Source organism: Siniperca chuatsi, linkage group LG3 (genome assembly GCF_020085105.1).
Source record: "Siniperca chuatsi isolate FFG_IHB_CAS linkage group LG3, ASM2008510v1, whole genome shotgun sequence".
Taxonomy (NCBI): domain Eukaryota; kingdom Metazoa; phylum Chordata; class Actinopteri; order Centrarchiformes; family Sinipercidae; genus Siniperca; species Siniperca chuatsi.
The window spans coordinates 24052331-24079260 of record NC_058044.1 but is presented as its reverse complement, the minus strand read 5'-3'; the positions used below and the strand labels follow the sequence as shown (position 1 = coordinate 24079260).

The 26930-nt window shown below is 40.7% G+C and overlaps 4 protein-coding genes across 15 annotated transcripts; 3 read left to right on the top strand and 1 right to left on the bottom strand.

The window, feature by feature from the left end:
* Positions 1-16: 16 nt before the first annotated feature.
* On the top strand, positions 17-2459 carry lg3h19orf53 (linkage group 3 C19orf53 homolog). The gene is made up of 3 exons (XM_044191345.1): positions 17-169; positions 1587-1642; positions 1797-2459. Exons 1-3 carry the CDS (start codon positions 79-81, stop codon positions 1941-1943), a joined length of 294 nt encoding a protein of 97 aa, XP_044047280.1. The 5' UTR covers positions 17-78; the 3' UTR covers positions 1944-2459.
* A 760-nt stretch (positions 2460-3219) lies between these two features.
* On the bottom strand, positions 3220-7522 carry si:ch211-196h16.12 (regulator of G-protein signaling 5). Of its 4 annotated transcripts, none has more exons than XM_044191343.1 (7): positions 7387-7522; positions 6385-6484; positions 6198-6264; positions 6026-6082; positions 5878-5930; positions 4419-4573; positions 3220-4279 (listed from the first exon to the last, which is right to left on the bottom strand). In XM_044191343.1, the coding sequence occupies exons 3-7, from the start codon at positions 6239-6241 to the stop codon at positions 4112-4114; spliced, it is 477 nt and encodes a 158-aa protein (XP_044047278.1). In that variant the 5' UTR covers positions 6242-6264; positions 6385-6484; positions 7387-7522; the 3' UTR covers positions 3220-4111. The 4 variants fall into 4 exon arrangements, with proteins under 4 accessions (XP_044047278.1, XP_044047277.1, XP_044047274.1 ...); XM_044191342.1 differs by having other exon boundaries at positions 7359-7487; XM_044191339.1 differs by having other exon boundaries at positions 7278-7414.
* A 32-nt stretch (positions 7523-7554) lies between these two features.
* LOC122873939 (calcium-binding mitochondrial carrier protein SCaMC-1-like) lies at positions 7555-16577 on the top strand. 4 transcript variants are annotated; one of them, XM_044191335.1, is made up of 12 exons: positions 7555-7686; positions 8785-9000; positions 10347-10470; positions 10608-10695; positions 11286-11397; positions 11691-11849; positions 12036-12188; positions 12961-13074; positions 13224-13391; positions 13473-13620; positions 15355-15537; positions 16011-16577. In XM_044191335.1, the coding sequence occupies exons 2-12, from the start codon at positions 8806-8808 to the stop codon at positions 16019-16021; spliced, it is 1455 nt and encodes a 484-aa protein (XP_044047270.1). In that variant the 5' UTR covers positions 7555-7686; positions 8785-8805; the 3' UTR covers positions 16022-16577. The 4 variants fall into 4 exon arrangements, 3 of the variants coding, with proteins under 3 accessions (XP_044047270.1, XP_044047268.1, XP_044047269.1); XR_006377541.1 differs by lacking the exon at positions 16011-16577 and having other exon boundaries at positions 13473-13891; positions 15355-15481; XM_044191333.1 differs by having other exon boundaries at positions 15355-16577.
* A 741-nt stretch (positions 16578-17318) lies between these two features.
* Positions 17319-26843, top strand: LOC122873936 (KH-type splicing regulatory protein). 6 transcript variants are annotated; one of them, XM_044191329.1, is made up of 19 exons: positions 17458-17710; positions 18981-19083; positions 19160-19213; positions 19298-19334; positions 19454-19512; positions 19619-19690; positions 19790-19847; positions 20447-20594; positions 20832-20930; positions 21031-21150; positions 21388-21490; positions 22325-22449; positions 22577-22873; positions 22991-23021; positions 23088-23100; positions 23213-23301; positions 23469-23672; positions 23843-24042; positions 25977-26843. In XM_044191329.1, the coding sequence occupies exons 1-19, from the start codon at positions 17621-17623 to the stop codon at positions 25983-25985; spliced, it is 1911 nt and encodes a 636-aa protein (XP_044047264.1). In that variant the 5' UTR covers positions 17458-17620; the 3' UTR covers positions 25986-26843. The 6 variants fall into 6 exon arrangements, with proteins under 6 accessions (XP_044047265.1, XP_044047261.1, XP_044047264.1 ...); XM_044191328.1 differs by having other exon boundaries at positions 23195-23301; XM_044191327.1 differs by having other exon boundaries at positions 22991-23100; positions 23195-23301; positions 23843-23877; positions 23908-24042.
* Positions 26844-26930: the final 87 nt, after the last annotated feature.

Here is a 26930-nt window from a genome sequence, read left to right as displayed (position 1 = left end):
GATGGCGGTAATGCAGCAAGGGGCGATGAAAACCACTATTTGAAGCAAAGAAGAACGGTGCATTTCCGGTTAGCAAAAATGGCTCAAGGTTCAAAGAAATTTAAAGCTCAGCGGACAGGAGCGTCTAAAAAGCAACAACAAAACAAACAGAAAGGACCGAAGAAAGGAGGTATGATTTAAAAATCTTACCTGTTATCCAATGTGTTGCTGAAAAGTGCGTGGAAACCGTTTTTAGGGAAACGGCATCAACATGTGACCTGCATTGAAACAACTGAACACGAGTGGCTATCCAGCTAGCTAATATCCAGCAGAAAGTATTAGGACGTGGCTCGATACCAGCTATGCTCATTCCTTCAAAATGTTACATTCAGCATTAAGTGCCACGGCATATTTCCAGTGACACGGGTACCTAAGGAGTTTAATTACTTAGTGCTGCTTTTATATAAACAGCTATTAAACGCAGATGTTTTGGATATTTGCTAAGGAAACCACTGAATACCTGTTTCTTACCTGTGTTGCAGTGTTTCCTTTATTGTGTGTAATGGTGTTTTTAATGACAAAAGCAACGTTAATGTTGTTATGACTCACTGTATGTATAGTGTAATACTGCTACACTGAGGGACTTTACATATAACCTATAATGTATCTGTTTAGAAAATCCTCAAACAAAATAGATTTATGTTTGACCCAACTTTAATTACACCAAGAAAGAAAAAGGGAGCTCATTTTTTTGTAACACAAAGTATTCCAGTGTAATTATACAGTCAGTTGCCAGTTTATCAGGTACACCTAGCTAAAACTAATGCAGTCGAATACTACAGTCCTGCAATAAATCCTACCTTCATGAAGGTTATGATGTTCAGTGTTTGTTGAAACTGTTAAATAGCATTGTGTTATACCGAGAAGCGTTTCTATTATTCTGTGTGTGTGTGTGTGTGTGTGTCCCGTTTATATCAGTGAAGGTAGACTAAATATTAGAAACACCCCTCAGTATAACGCCATACAATTAAACAACACTACAGCCTCCAAAATTACCTCATAGGATTTATTGCAGGGTTGTTGTAGTAGACTACAATACCTTTTGATCAATATACCCAATAAACCGGCCACTGGGTGTATGTGGTCACAATCAAGATTCAGATATTGACCTTATTTGTTAAGTGATTATAATAAAACACAGTTTTGTATTTTCAACGTTGTTGGAAAAGCCAGGGGAATATGTAGAAAAAATTACACTTACACTACTTTACTTCAAATTTATCACAACAACAATGACACTATTAATGACAAGCGCAATTTACTGAGCAAGAAATGCTCTGATGTAGACAGATGAGCCTTAGAGCTGTTGGTGTGGGCTTATAGAGACCGTACCAAAGTGGGGACTGTTTTCTGGAAATACATGTCACTTACTGTTCAGTGTATTTTTGCATAATGTAACAAATGACATTTCAGGCCTATCTGATTGAGGTCAGACAGACATTCAAATTGTGTTATTTAATTATGTTTGTTAATTATTTAATTTGATAAACTGTTGGTTATAGCATTTGGAAATTTGACAATGATTTTGTTTTTCCCCCTTTGTAAAGGGAGGGTCATTGCCCCCAAGAAGGCTCAAGTGGTTCAGCAACAGAAGCTGAAGAAGGTGAGCACGAGTTTGACAGAAAGTGACAGTAGCACAGTGGCAGTTTGTCTCAGTGCAGCTCTTTCAATCTGTCAGAAGAATTTAGCAGCGAATACATCAGTGAGCTTGACTGATTACTTAAATTTAACATGACCTCCTCTGCTGTTCCCTGAAGGGTCTAGAGGTTGCCATCAGGAACAAGATTGAGCAGGAGGTGACCCAGAAGGCAAGCTTATCCCTCCACAAACCACTGAGTGTGGTTAAAGGGCCTGAAGGTAAAGGCAACCCTGGAGCAGCCCGTCCAGGAACCAGCTCCAAATAGGGCCTGATACGCAACCGCACACCTACAGACCTGAGGCTGAATGTGCTAAACTTAACGACTTAGTCATGGGGCCAGTGACCTACATTGACCCCATGAATCAGATTTAAGATACATGCCAGCTGTCCTGTTGTTTTTGGCTCCTGAATGTTTCAGCGGACTTCAGGCATATAGAAATAGTCGGAGCCCTTCTTGTACAGATGCAAATTATTAATTTTTCAATTAACAAAGAAATGTATAAAATAAGAGAACAGACATTCTAGATATGATATGCATCGCTGGGCCATGGAAATTACATAAACCTCCACTAGGGGGCACCACGGGACTTTATTGGCTCTCAAGGAGTTTCTGATTTGTTTGCTTGTGTTTTTTTATTGTAAAAATCCTGATTGAAAGAGGAAAGAACATAAGAAACCATGACTTTATATCACCTTTGGGTTGTACCTCTCTAAAAAACCGTTTTGTATCATTCTATCATGATTGTACAGAAAACAATAAATCAGCATAAAATAGGGGAAACATTGCTTGACATAATGTTTGATGTTATGCATGTGTTATGTATATAACACATACTGGTTATCTTTGTGTTGCTTGCTTCACAAAACTGACTGCAAGCAGATTGCAATCCTGGATGATGAAGGTGTTTTATCAGGAGCAATGTCTGTAATGATGATCATTGATCACTAGAAATGTGATCATAGCAGCAGAAAAAGTGAAAGCATTTAACTAAACTATGAATCGTGCACCTGCCACTGTCAAGAATCCTTTGAGATATGTTCAACACACTTTGCAGGTGTATTTCCAGCCATCACTGATAATTTCTGTAAATATTTTATTGGTATTGAATCCCTCTGTTGTGACCTGGAAATACAGCATTGATGAAGGAATCCATCCAGGTCATGTGTCAACCAGCAAAGTCTTCAGAAGGCAAATTATTTTAGAATAACAGAAGACTTCAGCTAAATCAAGGCTCAGGGAAGTTCTTTTGCACATGGACAGTGTTTATAATCACCGGTGGCTTTCCCACATAAGCCCATATATTTTATTGAGCTCAAACTACTAGTTTATTTGAATTGGCTACATGGAGAGCCCAGTGCTCCCACAGGCAGCCTCTGCTGAATAACAGTGACAAAGAGGCACAAATGGTAAGAGAGTGTTAACACTGTATCCACAGAACTAGCCACCTGCAATAGTCAGACCAAGTGTGGCGTTGAGTACTGAGTGTTATAGGAGAGCATTGTTGTCAGACTGTTAGGCAGTTTTTAAAAAAGGATCAAAATTGATGTAGCAAAACCAGAGATATAATTTTATTTATTCCACACACATTCTTCGTCCTTGTCAAAATTACCCAACATGCAACTCAAGTGCTGAGAAGTTCGGTCAGAGATTCGGGTGTGTGCAATTGTAGCCTCGGGTTGTTAGCCTCAAGCAGAGATGAGGAGCAGGCCACAGAGGTCTGGTGAGCTCACTGCTTTCTAACCCCACACTCCCAGATTTGTTTTAATTTTCTAACTTGTAGTCTTCATCCCCAGCTGATGCTGACTCAAGTAAAGTAAAGTAAGCCTTTATTATATTGGACTAAAAAGCCAAGGTGAAGCCGTTTAGTTGAGGCATTCCCCAGGTTGTTTGTCTTTAGTAAACACCATCATCTAAGGAAGTGGGCAAGACATTTCTCAAGACCACCAATTTAGTAACAGAGCAGCGCTGTGACAGCAGTGATAAGGCTGAACACTGAACTGTTTTAATGTCAACTTGCGCTCTCAAGCAGCCTCTGCCAGAACAGGTTTGGCAAACTTCTATATGGAAAAAATAGAGTTTATATACAGTATGCATGTATAAAATACTGATGTCATTAAATACCACATACTGAGTTCTCTTATGAGGTATTTATTTAAATCCTTTCTGGATGTAACACAGTCCAGAGGCGCAATGTAGTTGCATCTACATTTAACCTCTTAATTGAGGTTTCTATGTGAGATTTTCTAACTATGTCTACAACTGAGTGTCATAATAACAGCATGCATTATACATACAATGCACAAGAACAGCACTACCATATGGAAAACAATCACAAAACAAAATAACTGGTGAAATACAATCAACATGTCAAGCAGTACAGATTCATCAGCACTTATATCTAGAGCAGGTCTGTGGTAATAAACAGTGCATGTTCAGAAAGCTTTAATTGCCTCCATGCAGTGAGCGGAGCGCAGGAACCTGGGGAAGGAGTCTTTGGCCATCAAACTGTAGATCCTCTGCTGTGCCTTGTTGAATGTGTCGGCACACAGAGAGTCCATCACACTCAACAGAGCCTCCCGGGTCTCAGCGTCCAAGTTTACCTGAAGGGAAAACAGATTATCAAAAGAAGCGCTTTAATTATAGTCTACTCTTTATCCTGACTGCATACATCATCAAGTCCCATTCATTGTTTTTTTTAATGCTCTGTGCTCCTCTTATATCACACTCCTCTCCACAAACCTCCTGTGGGGCGTCAGGGTTGAGAAACTGGCTGTAGATGCTGCTGGCCTTGGTCTTTGAAGGAGAAACCCTGTAGTCCTCACAGGCCAGCCAGAACCTGAGGTTCTCCTCACTGAACTCTGAACGCAGGAACCCATGAAACGCCTGCAGACCACCTGGGAGAGACATGAATGAAAGAGAAAGAGAGAGGAACAAGCCAGAAGGAGGGGAAGAGGATGAGACAAATCCAGAAGAGGCAATGCGAAAAGAAGGAAAAGCAAGTTACAAGCAACTCAGGCCATACATTTGGCTAAAACTTCCAAAAAATCATAGCTTCTCATGCTTACTTGGCTCTGGCAACTGGCAAACCTGGGATAGAATTTGTCCACATCTCATGAGTGAGTATCAATACACTGGACATGGATTTATTTGTATATTTTTATATCTTTAATATTAAAGTGCGACTGTGTAACTTTTGAGCAACAGTGGCCAATGTGCACACAAGTGACATTTAATGGTAATACTGGTAAATGCTAAAATGTTGTGTAATAGTAACACAAGTAGACAAGAGTCATAAAGTCGAAGAACTGACTCATTATCGTCACTTATACAGCATTATCTAACTGAAGTTTGCTAACATTAGCTACCATTGGCCACCAAACCTGCTGGTTATAACAGACCAAATAAGACTGTAGCAGAAAAACCTGTAAGACTGTATTAAATTGAGCAATCAATTGAATACACTTCACCATATGAAATCAGCTTTTATTTGTAAGAAGAATGCATTTCTTCTTTTAACAGTTACATAGTGTTGCTTTAATATTGGCATTGATATTATTTTCCATTGTGAATCATAGTTTTGGTTGTCCAAAATTTGTATCAGAACAAATTATACAACAAAGTATTGTTATTTGAATGACATGTTTCGATTAAAATGCCAGCCACAGTAATATTCAGTCACTGTTATTGCATTAAATTATTTATTGCACCTTGTAGATGATGACATGGCGTTCCTGAGGATTAGTGTTGTATGAACAGAGACATGGACAGACTGAAGTACTGCAAGATGTAACTATAAAACTTCCTGCTATGCAAGCTTTCTTTTTTTTTTGCATACTTATACATGGAAGAAATTTTGAAAAATGGCAAAAGACAATCAGTTTGCCTTTTTCACTGCAGACATTCTGACTTGTCACAAAGCACAGGTGTTACTAACATTAACAATGGCTCAATTCTAAGTGTCCCAATAAGCTATGGCAGTGTGAAAGTGAGCCAGCATGCACAATACCACCCTGAAACTGAAGCAGCTAAATTAGTTAAATTCAGACATCACTCTTTTTTTATATATATATTTACATTTGTGCTTTTTCTACTGTGACATGCAAAATGTCTTCTGTGAAAAAGACCTGTTGCCTGTGTTGTTGAAACAATGAACAGAAAAAAGTGAACAAAAATAAAGAAATAAAGGGAAAAGGCGTACTTTTGTTGTTTAGCAGAGTTTCCAGGTCCTGAAGAGCTTTTCCATCCTGAAACCTGAGAAGAGAGACAGGAACAGTCACAGTTCAGCTTCACCGTGATAACTGGCAGATGAGTGGATTTATTTGAAACATGGGTTTCAGTAGGTTTACTTGTGCTTGTGGTGCGTCTCAGCCAGATGGCTTAACTTCACCCGCATCTCCTTTGCCCTGAAACACACAGGCACAAGAAATCACACACGTACAATGCTTCATAATACAAACTCTGCAATCAGGGAATCACTTATTCACATAAAAAAACATGAGGATCCAGCTGCATACTTACTTCTCCAGGCATGAGGAGGGCAGGGAGGAGAGCCCCTTACACATCGAGGCGTGTAGTTTGAGAAAACCTGCAAAGGGAAAATTAACAGGGCGAGCTGTATTTGATCACAGTAGGCAATTTCTTCACTCGTTTTCAGGTCAATCAGTCAACCTCCCAAACTACAGTGTGCTGCTCTTATATAGTCTACCTGTTTGCTCTCTGATCTGTCAAACTGCTCCCCTCGGACCAGCAGGTGTGGAGACGGGAGCTGAATAGAGGTGGTGTACGTGCTTACAGGCCATGTAGGCCTGTCAACAGGAGATACAAAGCTAGTCAGCACATATGAAAGGAACATGAAAGCAAGGGGACCTCCAGTGTGTGTGTGTGTTTAGTCAGGGATCATTAATGGTCTTAAGAGTCAGCCATAAACAAAACCTGGATTGGCCTTTAGAGTGTTTATCACAAGAGAATAAAGTGATGAGGGAGGAGCAGGTGGGCTGGCAACATCACTCATCTCTGGAGAGTCAGAGAACTGCAGGATGGAGATGTGAGTGTTGATGGACAAGGCAGTGGACAAAATAAGACAGAACACCTGACAAGATCATTAAACACAGTACCTCTGCAATAACAATAATACCACTATATTTTTCTTCCCCTTTTCCTCAATTTTTTCTCTTTTGTTCTGATTCGTTAGTTTTCTGTTTCGTAAACCGCTTATGTGGCTCTCTGCAATCAGTGCTTATCTATACATCACTGCAAAGGATCTTATTTCATGGAGGGGGGGCGCTTCTCTGCGCTCACCTTAAAATCTGAGTTTAATATGTGTGCGTACGAGCATTTTTTACTAAGGGAGAAGAAGTAGAACTTGTTTTGTCAAAAAGCCTATCAGACAACTTAGCATTCAAAGATGAGTAATTTTTATGTCTTTAATCATGTCTTCTTTTAAGTAAACGTGGCAATATCACGGTAAAAATACTCTCCTACAAGAAAATGTGCTGCCTTCAAAATTTTAGTACAAAAGTATTATCAGCAGAAATAAATTTTTTACTGATAATATGTACAGTATAAGATTATTATATAATATATATGATGCATTCATACCCAAGCAGCATTGTAATGTCCTGTATAGATTGCTGTTTAAATACAGTGTCAGTGGTTCCTACAGTGTCCCTGCATGCACACCCAGAAGGCCTGCATCCGCCACACACACCGATCTGACACTTGGCCGTCAGCAGGCTTCAGCAGCGGGGGGACGGCCGTGTTTCTCTCGCTTCCTCAACAAGAGTCGCCGTAAAATCTACGAGACTGCGCGATCATCAGCGGTGAACACAGATAGGCTACCCCCCTGGACCTGCTGAATCCAGAGGGAGCTGCCTGTTTGGTGTCAAATCCGGTTTCAGGGCGGACTCAGATCCAGTACACTGAGCTCCGGACCCGCTGGATCGTCTTCAGTTCTGATCCCCTGCATCCTACCATGGGGCGGCGGGCGGTTTGGAGATAAACAGACAGAGTGAGTCACAAAATGGTCTCTAGGTTTTATTGTTAGACCACAACAGCGTCCAGAACAGTGTGGGGATCGAGTTGAACGCGGTCATGAATGTAAATATCTTGTCTATATGGGACAACCTGCGCGAGTTTGAGCTATAGGCTAATGGTTTATGACATCACTAATATATGGGTAATAATCAATAATTTCACCGAGCAGCAGTTAGCCTATTGCTCCACTCCTCAGAAATTCCACAGACCTTGAAAAATGTGATTTTGCTCGATTGAAATGTCTTGAATGTTTTGAATGATTAAATCAGGTAAAGAGGGTGGACACAGAAACATCAGATTATAATACAAACCAGAACGAGTCCTGTAATGCAAACAGACATTAAATAACCCTCTCCAGCAGTAATTTGTTTTTTTAATTTATCTCCTCCTTCCTCACCCAAAGGGGAACTCCACCGATTTTACACATCAAAGTCTGTTTACAGGTCATGGGGAGTGCTACTGCATATGTATGATGTAAAAAAACCCCTAAAAGATATGTTACTGGCATAAACAGTAAACAGAAAAAATATCTCAACAAAACGGTTAAGGTATACTTGGTGTGTTGAATGTGTGGAGATTGGCCTGGGCTGACAGGAGATTCCCGGACTAATTGGATTATAACATTAATTATAATCCTTGTCCAGCCCTGCCCAGAGTGTCCAGGCTACATTAGCCAATAGTAGCATAACTCACCCAAATCTCCACCCGAACTGTCGAGTTGCATTGTGGGTCATGTAGACGCCAGGTTTTGACAAGAAAGAAGAATGTTTGGAGTGAAAGACTATCTCTGATTCTGCTGCATCAATTTGAATCCTTTTTTTAAAAATTGTCCATTGTGAGTCCGACGGTGTTATAGGGGTTTGGGAGTTCTCTTTTAACCCCTCAGAATCATCTTGTGACCCGTTGCCAGGTTGAGAACCACAGGTCTAACTAAATGTACATCACAAACTTACCTTTTTTTAAGTCAAACTTGTGATTTGCTGTACAAATAAGTGTTTAAGGCTTTGCTAGATGTAAGGACTGTTCTGTGTCAGGCTGTGGTGATTGAATTGATGCTCCTGTATCCCATCAGCTGACTCTGACTGCACCCATTATGGTACCCCGGTGGACTTGGTTCCCCTGGGCACGCTGCCAGGACAGTGAATCCCCTGGTCCGGACCAGGAGAGGGAGAAACGCTGGGCTGAAATGTTTGATCAGCTGGACCTCAACAAAGATGGACGCATTGATATCCTTGAACTGCGGACAGGGCTGGCAGGCCGAGGGCTTTCCAGAGGCTCCCTGGAGAGGGTAAGACAGCAGGACACCTGTATCTCTCACACACACACACACACACACCTGTTTGTTTACTGGGATACCATGCGGTGGCATGTATGTGGGTTGTGGGTAGTACTTATAAATCAGAGGACCCAATGATCTCTCCTCTCCAAAACCTCCAGAGAAGGCCAGTGAGATCCATTTTTCATTATGTGGAACCTCCTTGATCCTTCAGATCTGCCGGCCAAGAACATCAACAGCATAACTTTATTGTGAATGCACACAGGCTCTCTCCTCTGTCTCTGACAGAAAGTGTGTGGGTCACCAAGAAGACTCACTGTCACTTTCTCCCGTGCTGCTTCTCCCTCCCTTGTGTGTATGTGAATATACTGTATACTACTCATGCTGTGGGAACATAAACATAGTTACACAGCCACATTGTGGGGACTTGCCTCCCTTTTGGGGACAAAATGCAAGTCCCCACACCGTACATCAGTAAATATAAGCCTTTAAGGTGTAGGTAAGGGTAAGAGTTGGGGTGTGTGTGTGTGCATTTAAAGGGCAGCATGTTGTCTATTTTAGGACAAGGGGCAAGACTTTGTAAGATGAGAATGGTAACCTTTCTCGTGCTCCTACACTTGATCTCTTTTCACATATAGATCATTGTCCAGAGTGTCAACCTTTTCCTATGTACCATATCTTATTGGTTGTGTCAATATAGTAATTCTTATTGGAGCAATTTGCATGCCTCCTTTTTTACTCCACATTAATTTCATGAAGTTTTATAGTCTGGGCCCACTTTCTGACAAGATTTCAAGAATGGGACTGGATCATAGGTGGAAATTTACCTTCATCATATAAAATACAGATTATATATCTTCAATATGCATTTAAATGTTTGCACTATTATCATAAACAACTGCCACAATGGTCAATGAGAGATGTAATTATTATAACATTTGTATTCATCAACAGAGAAAAGAATTCAATGAATACAAAATGTAGAGTATTTGACACTTTTCGACTACAAAACATGCTGTAGCATTATTTGTCCAAGAGATGGCAAGGTAGAGGAAGACTTAAAGACTACAAACCTGGAATGCAATCTTGATCCTTTGGAATTTCGCAACCTCTGGGTCACCTCTGTTGTATTTGCACTGATAAGCAAGGTAAACTTATGCTGTTGTAAAAAATTTATCATAGACTGGCTGTACAATAATCAAACAACGTGATCTGATGTCTGATGTTCCTGGTGTGGATGTTGCACTTGTGTTTACAACCTACCTTCTGGTTAACTCTAACTTTTTCGGTCCCTGAACAAATATCTGCCAAATGCCCAGACATTTGTTTTTCATTGCCCCGGCTCTCTGTGTTTTCAGATGGTGAAGGCTGGGGACACCAACCAGGATGGAGTGCTGGACTTTGAAGAGTTCACGCAGTACCTTCGCACCCATGAAAAACAGCTCAAAATCGTGTTTAGTAGCCTGGACAGAAACAATGACGGTCTGTAGCAGCCCACAGTACACAGCTGAAATAATAATTGATGACACTATCACTTCAAAATGTTCATATTGAGATCATTTAAACATTTTTCTCCATACTCTGATTTCTCTCTGTGTGTGACTGGTGGATCTTTGCAGGTCAGATAGATGCAGCGGAGATCCAGCACTCTCTACACACCATCGGTGTGGACATCAGCCTCAAGGATGCCACCAGGATTTTGCAAAGGTCTGCTAACAGTATGTTGCTATCTGGTCACATCACATTAGGATCTAAAGTAAGCCTGGATATTAACAACTCTCAACACTGGAAATTGATGCACATTAGGTCGACAGGTTTTGGGATGATGGCAGAACATGGTGGTTGCTCTGATAATCAAAGCCTTCTTTCCACCTGATAATCTTCCTTATGCACATTTCCAGTTCATCTCTTCTCAGAAAAGAAAGAAAATTCCTTAGAAATAATGGCACAATTACATGGGCAATGTCTTCACTGAACTTGTCTACAATGTCTACACTGCTTCTTCTTTTATAATGCTGTTGCTTTGTTGCATGCACATTTTCACAAGTGAAGATCAAGGCGTTTGATAACTTTCCTGCACCGGGGATTTTAAAGTGTCTGATTCTTAACCTGCATCTTTAAAGCTCAATATTTGTCCTTCTACTTCGTGTAGGTGCTGCATTTCCTACTTTAGAGTCTTGAATAGCTTTAGTTTTGCACATTCAGTTCCTCTGTTAGGTTAGATTGTGGTAAACCAAGAAGTGTCCTCTCTGTCCTTTCTGTGAATTTCAGAACTTGTTTATGTGTTTGTCACTCAGAATGGACAAAGACGGTACCATGACCATTGACTGGAATGAGTGGCGAGACTACTTCTTGTTTAACCCTCTCACTAACATGGAGGACGTGGCACGCTACTGGAAGCGTTCAATGGTGAGGTCACACACACTTAAACAAACACAGCTTGAATAAGGACAGCATTGTGCATCTCTAAATAACAACATGGTTGGGTTAAAGCATCAATACTTACGGCCGTCCACAGTACACAAAATTTTACAATAAATAACAACATTAATTACAGCAAAGAAAAACAGGATTTTAAGAGGATATTGACCTCTTTGACTTGTGTGAAGTGTTTCACCTCTGATTGACACACACATATTGCTTTCTTTCCTTTCTATTATCATAATTTCTGATCCTCATTCCAACAACCACGGGTCCAGTAGATGTTGGATATGGGAGAGCAGCTGACAGTCCCAGATGAATTTTCTGAAGAGGAGAAGAAGTCTGGCTATGTGTGGCGGCAGCTGATGGCTGGAGCCATGGCTGGATCTGTATCTCGGACTGGGACTGCCCCCTTAGACCGTCTCAAAGTCTTCCGACAGGTCAGTAAGGGGCAGTTATGATCTCATGTCTTATATTGATCTGAACCAAATGATCATTCATGTGAGACTGCTTATGTGTGAAAGTTTTCTGTCTTTGATTTGTGGGGAGAGAGAGCTTTGAGATGAACCTTAAGTCAGCCATTGCTGCTTTACACAAAGTTTTCCTCTCTGACTCTGCTCTGCCAGGTTCATGGTTCCACTGATTTTAAAGGTAATGTGCTGAGCAGTTTTCAGTATATGGTGAAAGAAGGAGGACTGCAGTCGTTGTGGAGGGGCAATGGAATCAATGTTCTTAAAATTGCCCCAGAAACGGCTATCAAGTTCACAGCTTATGAACAGGTGGAGTAGACTTGAGACCTTTCCTTATTGTTGAACATCCATTCATTTTTGATCTCTATCTTCCTCTTACTATCTTTCAGACATTCATAATGATTTCTCATTCTCTTTCCAATCTTTTAGAGATTGTCATTTTTTCTCTTGACTAACTGCCCAGTCATTTGCAAATCAAGTCAAGAGAATAGTTCAACATTTTGGGAAATATGCTCACTCGCTTTCTTGCCAAAATATAGACAGGGGGATTGATAACAGCCTCTTGTCTGTATGCTAAATATGAAGATACCTGACGGCAGCTAGTTAGCTTAGTTTAGCATAAATACTGGAAACAGAGGGACTGCCAAACTATTGCTTGGCTGTAATTTCAGGAAGTCACTGCTCCCGGCCAAGAAATATTCTGACACATAATCCCCTGTAAAACCACTATGTGATATTTTTTCACTTTAGTTTTTGTACGGATTAAACAAAGGAAATATAACGGGTTAATTAGTGAGCTTCAGACGTGTTGGTAGGTGGATTTTCCTTCCCCCTGTCTCCAGTCTTTATGCTAAGCTGAGCTAACCGGCTACTGGCTGTAGCTTCATATTTATCGTGCGGAAAAGAGTGGTATCAACCTTCTCATCTAACTCTCGGCAAGTTAATAAGCGTATTTCCCAGAATGCCAACTATGTCTTGAGTATGATAATCAATTCTTTATTATCATTTGTCATTTGTCTATGATTACAACTCTCAAATTATGTTTACTTTATTCTTTCCTTTGCTCTGTAACTCTGCATAGATCAAGAATGTGATGCGTGGCAGTAATGAAAGAAGAAATCTGAGGGTTCATGAGAGGTTTGTTGCCGGATCTTTGGCTGGAGCTACAGCTCAGACAGCCATCTACCCAATGGAGGTAATATCAGGCTAATACACACATAGAAAAATTCATATAACTTGAAGAAAACACACTTTCTGGGTTGCATGACTAGTGAAATGACTGATGTCTTTTCTTTCTGTTCGTCCTTCTTCTTGTTTCTTTCCATCTCTTCCTTTTCTCCACAGGTGCTGAAGACCCGTCTCACACTAAGAAAAACAGGCCAGTACTCAGGAATAGCAGACTGTGCCAAACAGATTCTACAGAGAGAAGGTGTCACAGCCTTCTACAAGGGCTATGCACCCAACATGCTGAGTATTGTCCCTTATGCCGGCATCGACCTGGCTGTCTACGAGGTCAGAGAGACATGAAAGCACTCAGCTTTCACAGTGCATCTCCATAGTGTTTTTCTTCTTCTCACTCCCTCTGTTCCACAGACTCTGAAGTTTGCCTGGCTGAACAGGAACAGAGGTTTAGCTGACCCAGGGATCATGGTGCTGGTCGGCTGCGGTGCTGTTTCCAGCACCTGTGGACAGCTGGCAAGTTACCCGCTGGCACTGATCCGCACCCGAATGCAGGCAGAAGGTCGGGATAACTCTGGTTATACTGATATAGATGCAGATGTGTGGCAAATTACAGGAAAAAAGAACCCAACAAAACGTGTCTTAGTTAGATGTTGGGCCACAATGAGCCTCCAGAAGAGCTTCAGTGCTCCTCATCATAGATTCTCAAAGTCTCTTGACCGCTACCTGAAGAATAAACACCATTATTCCAAAAGATATTCCCTCATTTGATGGTAGTGGAGAGCGCTGTAAAAGTAACAAAAATCAGCTCCCACACACTGTCAACACTTGAGGTAAATTTATTGAATTGCTTAATTTCTCTACAGCAACTTTTATCGGGCATTTTTGTTATTTTGACTCGCCTTTTTCACCTGTAGATCTGATGACTGCAAAGGCCATATTTTATGATTCATATTATCTTCACACTTATAGAACCATCCAATGACCCCTTGTGTGCACTTGTTCTGTTTCTCCACCAATTTATTCATGTTTTTCCTTTAATTCATCACCCATCTTTAAAGTAACAGGCTAATTTTGCAAACCCTAACACTGTAAATCTATGAATAAATGACACCACCGATGATTTAGCCAAATGAATAAAAATTGTGTATACTGTAACTTATTGCTGGCTGTTTTCCAAAGCATACTATAAGCTACTAGATTGACTTCATGCCTCCTAGTGAGCCATTGGTTTACATTCATTTCAGTGTGGTATGAAAATCTACTCGCTTGCTGATAAGTAATGCATTTTACCAATGTCAGAAAATAAAACACATATGACAAGCAATATGTAAACATGGACACTGTGAAAAGGATAAAAAAAAAAATTGTAATTCAAGGTCCACTTGCTAGCTTTTTACCGGGTGCTTTCAGCCACACCTCATGGTCTTCTTCATGGCATAGAGGGACCAAAGTTCAAGACATGGTCAAGTGATGACAACTGCGCCAACTCCACCTGATGAAATGCACTTGAAAGCTCTGGAAAAAGCTAGTAAGTGGACCTTGAGCTAAGAAACAAGGGATTTTTTTGTCAAAGGATGAAGGTTGTTTCGTGCATTAAAAATGTTGTTCAGGAACCAAATCACTGAACGCAGAAACAACAAGTTTTCAAAACGTTCCCTGCTCCCAACTGCATTATGATTTGATTCTAATGTAAATTTGACAAAGCAATAATAAAGAAAACTAAATGTTTATTGTGCAAGATTTCTTGTCTTAAGCAAGCTTTAAGTCTCTCTGAATGTAAACCAATGGCTGTCTGGCAGGTATGAAATCAATCTAAAACATTAATTCTTATAATATATATGTTTGACAAAATCTTAACTCAAGGTCCACTTGCTAGTTTTTTTCTGTGCTTTCTACTTCAAACTCCATCCACTCAGGGAGACCAGCGGATGTGGTGGACTTTGTGAGATGTGGTTGAAAGCTCAGAAAAAAGCAAGTAAGTGGACCTTGAGTTAAGATTTGTCAGTGCATGATATGCTTTGGAAAATGATTGGCAGTAATATAATTCCAGATCTATTCTGTCTTTTATAATTCAGAAAATGTATAGTAATAATGTGTAGTTAATGAGCTAAAAAAAAAGGCAAAACCACTTGGATGATCCCTTAACTTAGTAATACAAACTTACAATTAGAGAGACAATCAAGAACAAACATGACTTCTGTGCATTAGCACCAGATGCCCTCAGGTTTGCAGAGTCATGTGTAGTGTGAGACCAGAATGTGCTGGTGGAGCTCATCTTTTTCTCTCCCCTCAGCTTCAGTGAAGGGAGCCCCCAAACCCTCCATGTTGGCTTTGCTTCACAACATCGTGACCCAGGAGGGCGTGGCTGGACTTTATCGAGGAATTTCCCCCAACCTGCTAAAAGTCGTCCCTGCTGTCAGCGTGTCCTATGTCGTCTACGAATACACAAGGATAATCCTGGGAGTGGACATAGAGGGTAGGAGGGGTGGGAAAGGGAAGGGTTAGAAAAAGGTTAGATGGTTTGGGGTGGCTTTCTACTACAAGCACGTACAGATCTGTTGACAATGCATGAGGAAATGGGCCTTGACTGTGGATGAATACATGTTCCTGTGATCACAAGTCTTGAGTTTACAGGATGAGCATGATAGGATGGAAAATAAGCAATGGAAGGAAAAGAGAATACAACAAATCATCGCTATATATAATCTGTTGTGAAAGGGTCACATTTGGAGGATCTCACCTGAACTGGCAGCTGCTGTGATGTGTTTCAAGCGTGATATTGCAAATGCATGCCAGCAGTTGTGTGAAAGCTAATCAAATAGCCTCCTGCTACTGCATTGACTTAGACAGATGAAGACATGCATGAACTTGCCTGAGAACGAACAGGTAAAAGGTGTAACCAAACTTGGAAGCCATGTTACATTCCTACAGCATTATTTTTTCTCCTAGGTGGTATATAGAGAAGATAAAGGATTGATAGGAGGACTGATCCAATTTCCTGTTCTGTAAGTGCGGGGAACCTGAAGTCGGTGCTCACCAGTGGAGTTACAGAGTGAGGACTTTGATTGACATGTCTTTACAAACACTAAAGTACAGAAATAATTACAAAACAACAACAGAAAAATACTGAATTTAACTCTTGAATGACGACTGAAACGACAGATGGTGAAAAAAGGAAGAGACACTGTGAATCTTTTCTTTCCTGGAAGGATTACTACTGAGTAAAGCACACCAAAGGACTTTATATTTTACAGGAGTGAAACTGCCAAAGCCATATCAAGTGGCATAGAGGATTCATGATAACCTCTCATGCGAAAGTGTTCCTATGCAGAAAGGTGTGTGTCTGTTTTCTTATGTTTGAAGCACACTACAGGGTCCAGAGCCACACAGTATTTTCATAAACTGTATGTGCACCATGTGCAGGTTTAACACTATGGTAAAGAGTACTACTCCTGTCAGTATTTATTAAGGAATGTGCAAATAAAAGCATGCATGGTGCTGCTTTTGTTAAATAAATGCCATTGGGCTTTTTTCTGAACAACAGAAATGTTGAGAATAGGTAGCTTTCTGTAGACATGCCAGCCTAATGAAATCACTGCACTGCACTAATACTTACCAATTTGTCCTTATGAAAGTATCATTTGACTGCCACTTTGCTGCCCTGTTGCTGTGCAACTGTAGCTAAGAACGTCATATTCTTAGCTGCTGTTACCCTGCTACTAATTACACCTCAGCAAAGGTTCACTGAGTAGTTCTGGTTGTGCGGTATGATAATAAGTATGCAAATGCAACTAATGGCAAAGGGACAGCTCATATGCAGTTTGACCTCATGGTTTCCCAACAAACATGATTAATAACATTTATTTGGTAAAGCGTTATTTTACAAGTCTGTAATTTTCAAATAATGAACTAGATGTGTCAAATACCTATTGCCTGATAGGAATAAATATGATGTATTATTATTATTATAAATAAAATGCAGTGACTCAGATAATGCATGAAACCCTTTAATACGTTCGTACTAGTGCAAGTTCGGTTTCCCACCTCAGTTATTATATATATGTATATATATATATATATATGGACATTGTAAAACAGTTTTTAAATAATAAATGGCGTAATGCAATTAGGCAATTAAGAACTCTAGCTGAATGTTATAAATACAGGCTCCTCCTCAACAGTATCTAAAGTACACGCCAGCCAGCCGACCTCCAGGCCTGGAGGTGGCGGTACGTTTGCTTTGTAACGTTGGACGTCGACACCCAAAGGTATCAGGAAGAGAAGGAGGAGGAGGAGGAAGAAGAAGAAGAAGAAGACGGAGAAGAAGAAGACGAAGAAGAAGAAGAAGAAGAAGAAGAAGACGAAGAAGAAGAAGACCCGGGCGTTGAAGGTTCGTTGATTGGTTATTTTAAGCAGGGAAGTTTGCCGGCGTGGTAGGCAGTCTCACTCACATTGGTGTCGCCCATACGCTCTTGCTTAGCCTTCCCGCTACTGCGCAGCTCGACCCGGCCAAAGCTATTCAGCCAGCCCCCTGTGTCTATTTGCCCCTTCTGAGCAGCATGTCTGATTACGGCGCTCTGCCGACTAATGGAGTCGGCGCGGGGATGAAAAACGACGCTTTTGCAGATGCTGTACAACGAGCCAGACAGGTAACGTTAACTCGAGAGCTCGGCTACAAGAGAAGACGGCCGGCGAGCTAACGTTTGTTAGCTGGTGTGAAACTGCAGCTAGCTTAATTACCCGTGTCGTTAGCTTTAACGTTAGTTAACTGGCTAGCAAGCTAGCTAATAGCAATGCCATTCATTTGTCTAACACACTCGGTTGAGTGGTGACTTGAACATGTTTGCGGGGTGGATTGAGCAGCGGCAACAATATAGGTCACTCTTGCATGTAAATAAAATGATTTGTCGCCACCGGGATCTTTGGGTTAAGTTAAATGGACTATGCTAGCTACTTCAGCTAAGTTAGCTAGGTTAACGTTAGTTACTATCGTTAACGGTAAGCTGATCGTGAAGTTTTATCCTCCTCCATGTATGAAACTCCATTTTAGAAAAACAACTAACCACGTTGTCATGACATTATAACTGGCATGAAGTAAGGTCAGCTGATGTCTGGTTACAGTATATTGATAACTAGCATTAAATGGACAAAACGATGCCTGTAACGTTGTTATTTAACGTTAGTGACTAAAATTTCTCGTTGACGGTGAATATTTCGTTCACGGTCAGTGGTAAGGGTGTGAAGATACTTACAGGTCTTTGTAGTTATCAAGGTTAGGGCTGCAACGAATGATTGTTTGCATTATTGATTAATCTATCATGTTTTTTTTACTCGATTGGTCTATAAAATGGTAAACGGCTATCAATTTTTCAAGACCCCAAGGTGACAACTAGATATTCAATTAACAGGGATAAAAAAAACAGGAAAAATACAGTGAAATATAACATTTGAGAAGTTGAAACTAGAGAAACTAGAGTCATTTAAATAGTTAATTTGTCAAACAAAACGATTTTCAAAATTGTTGTAGATACATTTTCTGTCTATTGGTTAATCTAATTGTTTCAGCTTTAATAAAGGGGCTGTGAAGGTATCATTGGGATTATGGTTAGACCCTCCCTACTTGGTAAATGCCCATGTCTTTCAAACTCCACACCTCAAACCAATTTTTTCTATTGTAAATTTGTCTCCAACAGTGTAGTGCTCCTCATGAGTAAAGTGGTCTTCATGTGTCTGCGAAGTGCCACTTTAAATGAAATGTATGTATGAAATCACAATTATACAACAAAATATGGTTAAAAGGTCACTTACTTCACGGGAGAAGCCGTTGAAAAGCTCTTACCAAAACTTGCATCCCTGAAAGTTGTTCATCGCTGTTTTAGGGTGTATTGCAGACACTTCATCCAGTGTATGTCTTTCTAGATTGCAGCTAAAATTGGTGGAGACGGTGTTCCTTCAGTGAGCAACAACGGAGGAGCTGAGAACTATCCATTCACAGCACAGAAACGATCCCTGGAAGAAGCAGGTTAAAAATTAGCACAAACAGGCACTTTGTCTGCATTTTTGTCCACATTGTAAGACTCACTTTCTTTTGTTTTCAGATGAACCCGATGCCAAGAAGGTAGCATCACAGAACGAAATGGATTCTCCATTGTGTAAGTTAAATACACACATTGATCGTATTGCAAACACTCGCTCAGCTGTTTCCAACCATTCACAACTTTTTCCTTCTCTTACAGCTATTGAAGCTCAGCTGGCTGCTCTGTCCCAACAAAGGTATAGGCTTATTTTTAGTTGGGGTTATTTATTTTTTATTTTTTTACATGAACATTTTTGGTGCTTATTGTTATGGCTGAGACCTTTTTATATATCATTGTTTCTTTACTTGTCTGCAGTGTCAGGCCCTCCACAATGACAGAAGAGTACAGGGTGCCTGATGGCATGGTCGGTCTGAGTGAGTACATGCACATAGTTTTCCTAAACCACAGACATGATCCCTGCGTTGCAGCGTTACATGTATTCAAACTAAAATCTAAATGTCTTTGTTGTTTTCCCTAAAGTCATCGGTCGAGGAGGTGAACAGATTAACAAAATACAGCAGGATTCTGGCTGCAAGGTCCAGATTGCGCATGGTGAGCTATGTGCCTAACCCCAGATTTGCTAAGTCAGCAAAGTATAATGGATTTTCCAGCTGCTCTTGGATTGATACATATTTTCATATTCATTCACAGACAGTGCCGGTCTTTCAGAAAGAAGTGTTTCTCTGACGGGGTCACCAGATGCTGTACAGTAAGTTGGTGTTTACATTTAAAACGATGTATGTAGGCGTCTGAGGCCTCTTTCGGCCTCTAAGGCAGCACTTCCCCTCAGGCTGTGTACAAATTGTCCTTTGCTAAGATTGGCAAAGTTCAACCCCAACCACGGTCCTGTAATCTTAATCATTTCTACCCCGTAAATAACTGATAGGTGGAAGTCAGTGGTGGTTAACAGCCTGAGCGGCTCACCTTAGGGCACAAAAGTGTCTTAATCACAATGCGCACAGCCAAAAAAAATAAAAAATAAAAATAAGAGACACACTTTTAGCTTTAAGCAATGTGCATTTTTCTGCCTTTTGAAAGGAGATGCTACTTGGTCCCCTAGACTTCCATAAATTAAGCAAAGCCCATCATTCAGCGTAACTTTTAAGTGCACAGAGACGCCAAAGCATTGCATTGCCTGTTCAAAACTCTACAGCTGCTGAAGACCATGACATAATGTTGCTGCAGCTGGAACTTCTTGCACTGATGGTAATACGTCAGAAGAGTGTGACCCATTAACTAAATTTCTTGTATGCCACTTTAGCCTTGTGATCATTTCATCACCCTTCTTTCATTTGAATTTGCTTCCAGGAGAGCCAAGGCACTTATAGATGACATAGTGTCAAGGGGTCATGAGTCGACCAATGGGCAGTCAGGTTCCATGCAGGAGATGATCATCCCTGCAGGCAAGGCCGGCCTTATTATAGGCAAAGGAGGAGAGACCATCAAACAGCTACAGGTGAGAACCACAGGGTACCTTTTATTTAACTCTATGATCACTTGATTCAGTGTGTTTCTACTGTGCAAATATTAGAAAGAAAGTTGTTTATAAGGAAATGAGTGATGTGCTGATTTCTAGAATCACCTAATAGGAAAGTGCACTGCAACCAGTAAACAGTGTAACATGTTAGGGGTTAGGTGAATTTGCCGTGTGTGTGTGTAATCAATGTAACATACCTCTCCTGTAAAACCTTAGGAGCGGGCTGGAGTCAAAATGATTCTAATTCAAGATGGATCCCAGCCACCCAACATTGATAAACCCCTGCGCATCATTGGAGACCCCTACAAAGTGCAGGTACTCTTTAAACACAGTGGAGATAGTTTTGGTTAAGTGGGAGATGTTTTATGCCCCTATTTACCCTTCAAATCATTGTTTTCCTTTTTGTTTTTCTCAGCAAGCAAAGGAGATGGTTAATGAGATTCTACGAGACAGGGATCATGCAGGTTTTGGAGACAGGAATGAATATGGATCAAGGATGGGAGGAGGTGGTGGTGGTGGCGGCGGCGGCATCGATGTAAGTAATCTGTATATGAAAACCAAAAGCAAAGTTACGATTAACTGCTGTAAAAAAAAAAAAAGGGGGGGGGGGGAGACCATTTTCCCCAAACTAGATAAAATTGCATTACATGAATATACTCGAATGACTGGAAATAATGTGTGAATGTATGATGATTGTTTATCATAATTTGAATTAATCGGAGAGACTCAACTGCTTTGAACAGTTATCACAATTTTTTTTGTAATTCTACAGATAGCTGTGCCCCGTCACTCTGTTGGGGTTGTAATTGGCCGAAGTGGGGAGATGATCAAGAAGATCCAGAGTGACGCTGGAGTGAAGATACAGTTTAAACCAGGTGAGTAGGGCTGCAACTAACGATTATTTTCATTGTTGATTAAACTGTTTGATTATTTTCTCGATTAGTTGTTTGGTCTATAAAATGGTGAAAAATGTGGATCAATGTTTCCCAAAGCCCAAGATGACGTCCTCAAATGTCTTATTTTGTCCACAACCCGAAGATAATCAATTTACTGTCTTAGAGGAGTAAAGGCTGGACTAAAGGACAACACAGAAGTACCAATTGCAAAGATGCCCCTGAGACAGTTCAGCACATAACAGCAGGGTGTAAGATGCAGGCAGGAACGGCGTACATGGAACGACATAGCCAAGTGGCTGGCATAGTGTACAGGGCTGGAAGTCCCAAGGTCAAAATGGAAGACACCTCCTAGGGTAGCTGAGAATGACTGATCAAAGATCCTCTGAGAGGGGGGATATCTCAAAACACCATAAAATTATATACTGCTTTGGATTCATGGAAAAAGACGGTTTAAAGCAGAAAATATCAAATCTTCTGAAGATGCTAAAGCATCTGTCCAAAATATTTTTTTTATAATTTTCTTGGCTGGAAAAGGTGACTTAATTTTATTTTCTTGTACTTAGCTTAATTGTGCTGTCATTCCAACATCTTTTACATCTGCTGCTGGTTAAAATTACACCTACTACAATATTGACATGGTATGAAGAAATATGGATCCACATCATTAAGACTTCAGTGAAGATTTTCAAAAATCAATCATTTGTACTGATTGGGATGGAAATTTTTCTCTCCTTCCAGTTGATCTTTTTTGTTTTCAGTCCCTCTACAAACCCCCACCAATAAACCTGCCTGTCCTTCTGTAATCCCTTACAGATGATGGTACCGGTCCTGATAAAATAGCCCATATTATGGGTCCACCAGACCAGTGTCAGCATGCTGCCTCAATCATCACTGACCTGCTACAGAGCATCCGTGCCCGAGAGGAGGGTGGGCAGGGGGTAGGTACAGAGTGCAGAGGCAGGCCTTTGATATGTTGTTCTTGATTTCTGTGCTGCTGACAGAACACAGAAACAGGGCTTTGCTGTGGAACAGTTAAACCTAATGTGAGGCGTGTTTCCTCCACAGGGCCCCCCAGGTCCTGGTGCAGGGATGCCGCCTGGTGGGCGAGGACGCGGTAGAGGCCAGGGAAACTGGGGTCCTCCGGGGGGGGAGATGACCTTCTCCATTCCTGCTCACAAATGTGGACTTGTTATTGGCAGAGGAGGAGAGAATGTCAAATCCATCAACCAACAGACCGGTGCATTTGTGGAGATATCTCGTCAGCCACCGCCAAACGGTGACCCAAACTTCAAACTGTTCATCATCCGAGGGTCCCCACAACAGATTGACCATGCAAAGCAGCTCATAGAAGAGAAGATTGAGGTACGTTGAAGTGACTGACGGAGCAGAGAAGGAATACACATATCAGACAGCTGTTAAAAGGCACACAACCTCTTCACTGATTCTTAATTTGAATGGCTTCTTCCTGTTTTTTTCAAGGCTCCGTTGTGTCCAGTGGGGGGTGGTCCTGGTCCAGGAGGCCCAGGTGGTCCAATGGGTCCCTATAATCCCAACCCTTACAATGCAGGGCCTCCTGGTGGTGCCCCTCAGTAAGTACAACCCCCAAACAACACTTCACTGCAGGAATTTAGAATTTTCCTTCAGGGGAAACTGGTATAAATGAGCAGTTTGTGTTTTAAATAGCCCTGTCCTTCTCTGCAGTGGAGCTGCGCCTGGTGGCCCCCAGTTCTGTCCTCAGGGTTGGGGAAATACCTATCAGCAGTGGCAAGCTCCAGGTCCACAAGACCCGAGTGAGTACCTTATTTTGTGCACTCACTTGCATTCTTCCCAACTATTCTGTTTCTGTACTTACCTCAAGATTTTTTATTTTTTTTAAATCTTGTAAGACACTTTGTAAATGGTTTGAGGTATATACTTTTATTGATTTCTTTACTTTATTTATTCTGCCCCCCATTAGATAAGGCAGCAGCTGACCCGAATGCAGCGTGGGCAGCCTACTATGCACAGTATTACGGCCAACAGCCAGGGGGAGCCATGGCAGCCCAGGCTCCAGGAGCTGCCGCTGCAGCACCAGGGGACCAGGGCCAAGGAGCACAGGCCTCTGGGGGCCAGCCAGACTACACTAAAGCTTGGGAGGAATACTACAAGAAGATGGGCATGAGTAAGTGGGATCTGAGATACAGTTGTGTGTATTTGGGTAAACTGTGAGCTGTAAACTACAAGGTTCTGTCTAGTATTGCAGTTAGTGCTATTAAATTACTCTGTCATACTGATGTCAATAGTATACAGTAAAATGAAACGAGTACATGACTGTGTGTGTGTTTTTTCCAGCCCAGCCAGCTGGAGGGGCAGCAGCAGCTCCAGCTGCAGCAGCAGCAGCAGCAGCCGCCGCAGCAGCAGGAGGAGCTGCAGCTGGAAGCCAGCAGGACTACAGCGCAGCCTGGGCTGAATACTATAGACAGCAGGCTGCCTACTATGGACAGGCAGGACAGGCGCCAGGACAGGCAGCTGCTCCACAGCAGGGACAACAGGTAGCACCCATGACCAGTGTCCAAAATGAACATGCTGTGTAGCTGTGAAGGCCTAGTAAGCTAAAAACAATTACCTGCCCAGAACACATTTACTGGCCAAAATATTAAATATCAACTTTATAGAAATGTTTCCCCAACTGTTTTGTGCCTTTTTTGTGTTAAGAATGAGATACTGACCCCCTTTACACCTTGCATTGTATGTGTTTTGGGTGATTAGATTGCAATCGGATAGTGCTTGACCACATGAAAGTACAGTTGTAAATGCACCCAAGACGCATTGAGGACTGATTGTGATCCAATCGGCCAAAGTTACCTCCGGAGGTGATCAGGGACGCATTGTGAACACAAGTTTAATGCAAATGCATTGTCAATCCACATACAACAACTACATGGTCGGTAACACGTACCGGTCGGTCTTCAGCAAATAAAATATAAGGTTTGATGGCACATACAGGCAGTTTTGTGCATGAATGCGCTTAAAGAGCGCCGTTCATTGAATGTACTCATGTTTTTCGTGAACTGAACATATCAGTTTGTGAACGTGAACTCACACACTGTTGAGGTAAACTCGATATAAACTACTAAAATAACAAAGGAGTACACATGAAGAAATGTAGCGCAAGGAAAATGATGTCAGGCAGAACTTAAGTTTCACTTTCCGGCGGAGCTATTACATCGGCGCATCGCTGAAGAGAGAGGAAAACAAATCATTGTGGAAAGCCGGCTCAGAAATGGTGCAGAAAGGTATTATACAGTCTATAGTTATAGAGGTTTTTGGCTGGTACATTAAATTAAGTCGGAACACCTGTGTGTACACGCGGCGTCTCAGCAGAGAAAAATAATGGAGTAGTGTTCAGCTCACAGTTTAACAATAAGACCACGAGCCAACGGCTACAAAGTTACTCCACCCAAATCAAACTCAACATTTTGTCCTTATCTTTTTCTTATGGCTTACTTATTAAAAAAATGAAGTAATGAATGTGAACTAGTTCATTTAAATCGGCGTGAAATGTCCTCAGTTTTTTTTGTTGTTGCAAACAAGAGGTAGGATCTGACGTTGTTTAAGCTGGACAGAGAGATCGGATATAGATATTATATAGATATAATCTGAATACAAGATGCATTTTAATGCCCGGTGTAAAGGTTTTTATTTTATTTTAAAGGTTATAGTTCTTATCTTCATCTTTATTTAATCATTGGTATGAAATAAAAATAACATGAGGATTCTAGTAAAATGACAACAAACAGCTATACCACTTTGTGTACAGGCAGTTTAACTAGCAGCCGTTTGGTTTGATGTGATTGGTTCAGTTCTATCAAAGCGATACATTGTTCAGGATAGGGCTGCACAATTAATCGAAATATTATTGAAATCGCAATATGGGCAAGTGCAATATCCAAATTGCAGAAGCTGCAATTTTTGGATGAAGGTCAAATGTGTGACAAAGCAGCATTATAATGAAGTACTGTAGCGCTGCAGAGATGCCCTGGCTTACAAATCTTGATCTCCAGATGTAAGAAAACATGTTTGTTTGGTACAGACCCTAACAAAGGTCACATCATTGTGATTAATAGTGTTTTCAGTGAAAATGAAAGTGGGAATGATCATTTTTGCATCACAACTAACAGTGAATCATATCGTAATATCTGTCAAATTAATAGCAATATGATTTTTTATTTTTTATTTTTAACCATAGTTAAGCTCTAGTTTAGGACCAAAGTTTAAGAAAATGGGAAAACCAAATGCATTCAAATTTTGTTTTAAAGTGTGACACCTACTGCAATAGACTATTTTTAGCACTATTTGGCAGTTAGCATGTGCTAATATATTTTAGTGTATTCATATACTTTACACACACCATAGTGAGAGAATTTAAAAATGTCTTTACAAAGCGAAGACTGATTAAATTATTTTGTCTGATGTCTCATTTCAGGCCCAGTAAACAATTGGCTCGGTCTGTTGGACGGTTGTGATGGCTCTCTGGACTTGTTTTTTTTCTATCAAGAGATTTCCTTTTTGGCTTTAAGACAAGACCATGGTTTACTCATCCACCCAGACATTTTCTATTCCAACCTTCTTGTTTGTTTTTTGTTTTTTTTTTAGTCAAAATTGAAGAAAGGAAAAAGGGAACACATTTTGTCCATGCATTGAACAAAGCACTAAATAACTGCTTGGGCTACTATTCAGTTTGCCCCTTCACCTCACCCACACCTTGTAATACATCCGATCATTTTTAAAAAATGTGAAATAAGCATCTTTGCTTGCAAGCTAGCACAACAACATCTCAACACTGACTCACATTTAAGTAGTTTTTCCCCTTCAATTTCCTGAGGGTAAAAAACAGTCTAGCAGTATTTTGAATATATCCAGAAATTATGTTTGTAAGAAGAAAAAAAAATACAGAAATGGGTTTTTTTTTTTCTGTGTAATTTTTTTTTTTTAAACTTCATTTTTAAAAATATTCACCGTATTTAAGTTGCAGGTGTATTTCTCCCTGCTATCATGATTTCTTAGTTTTAATTTTATTCATTGTAATTTTCCATAAGGGGGTCGTGTGTGTCTGTATACAGTGTATGCTACTGAACAGAAAACGTGTGTGAATTGGCTGTGACTGTCCTGCAGTATGTGGGTTGGTTCTGTGTGTGTGCATGTATGTGTTTGTGTGCTTGACTGCCCTCTGTTTAATTTCTGTATTGTTGGAGTTTGTTTCCCCCCCAATAAGTTCCGTTACTGTATGCTTTTTTTAATGTTATTTTTTACAGCTTGTTTTTAAATACTTAAAATAAAAACATTCAAATTACTAGATTGTTTCTTCTTGTGAAAGAACCAGCTTTGTGTTTGGGAGTCGGTTGTTCCCCATTTTAGACCTAACTAATACCAAAGTCGT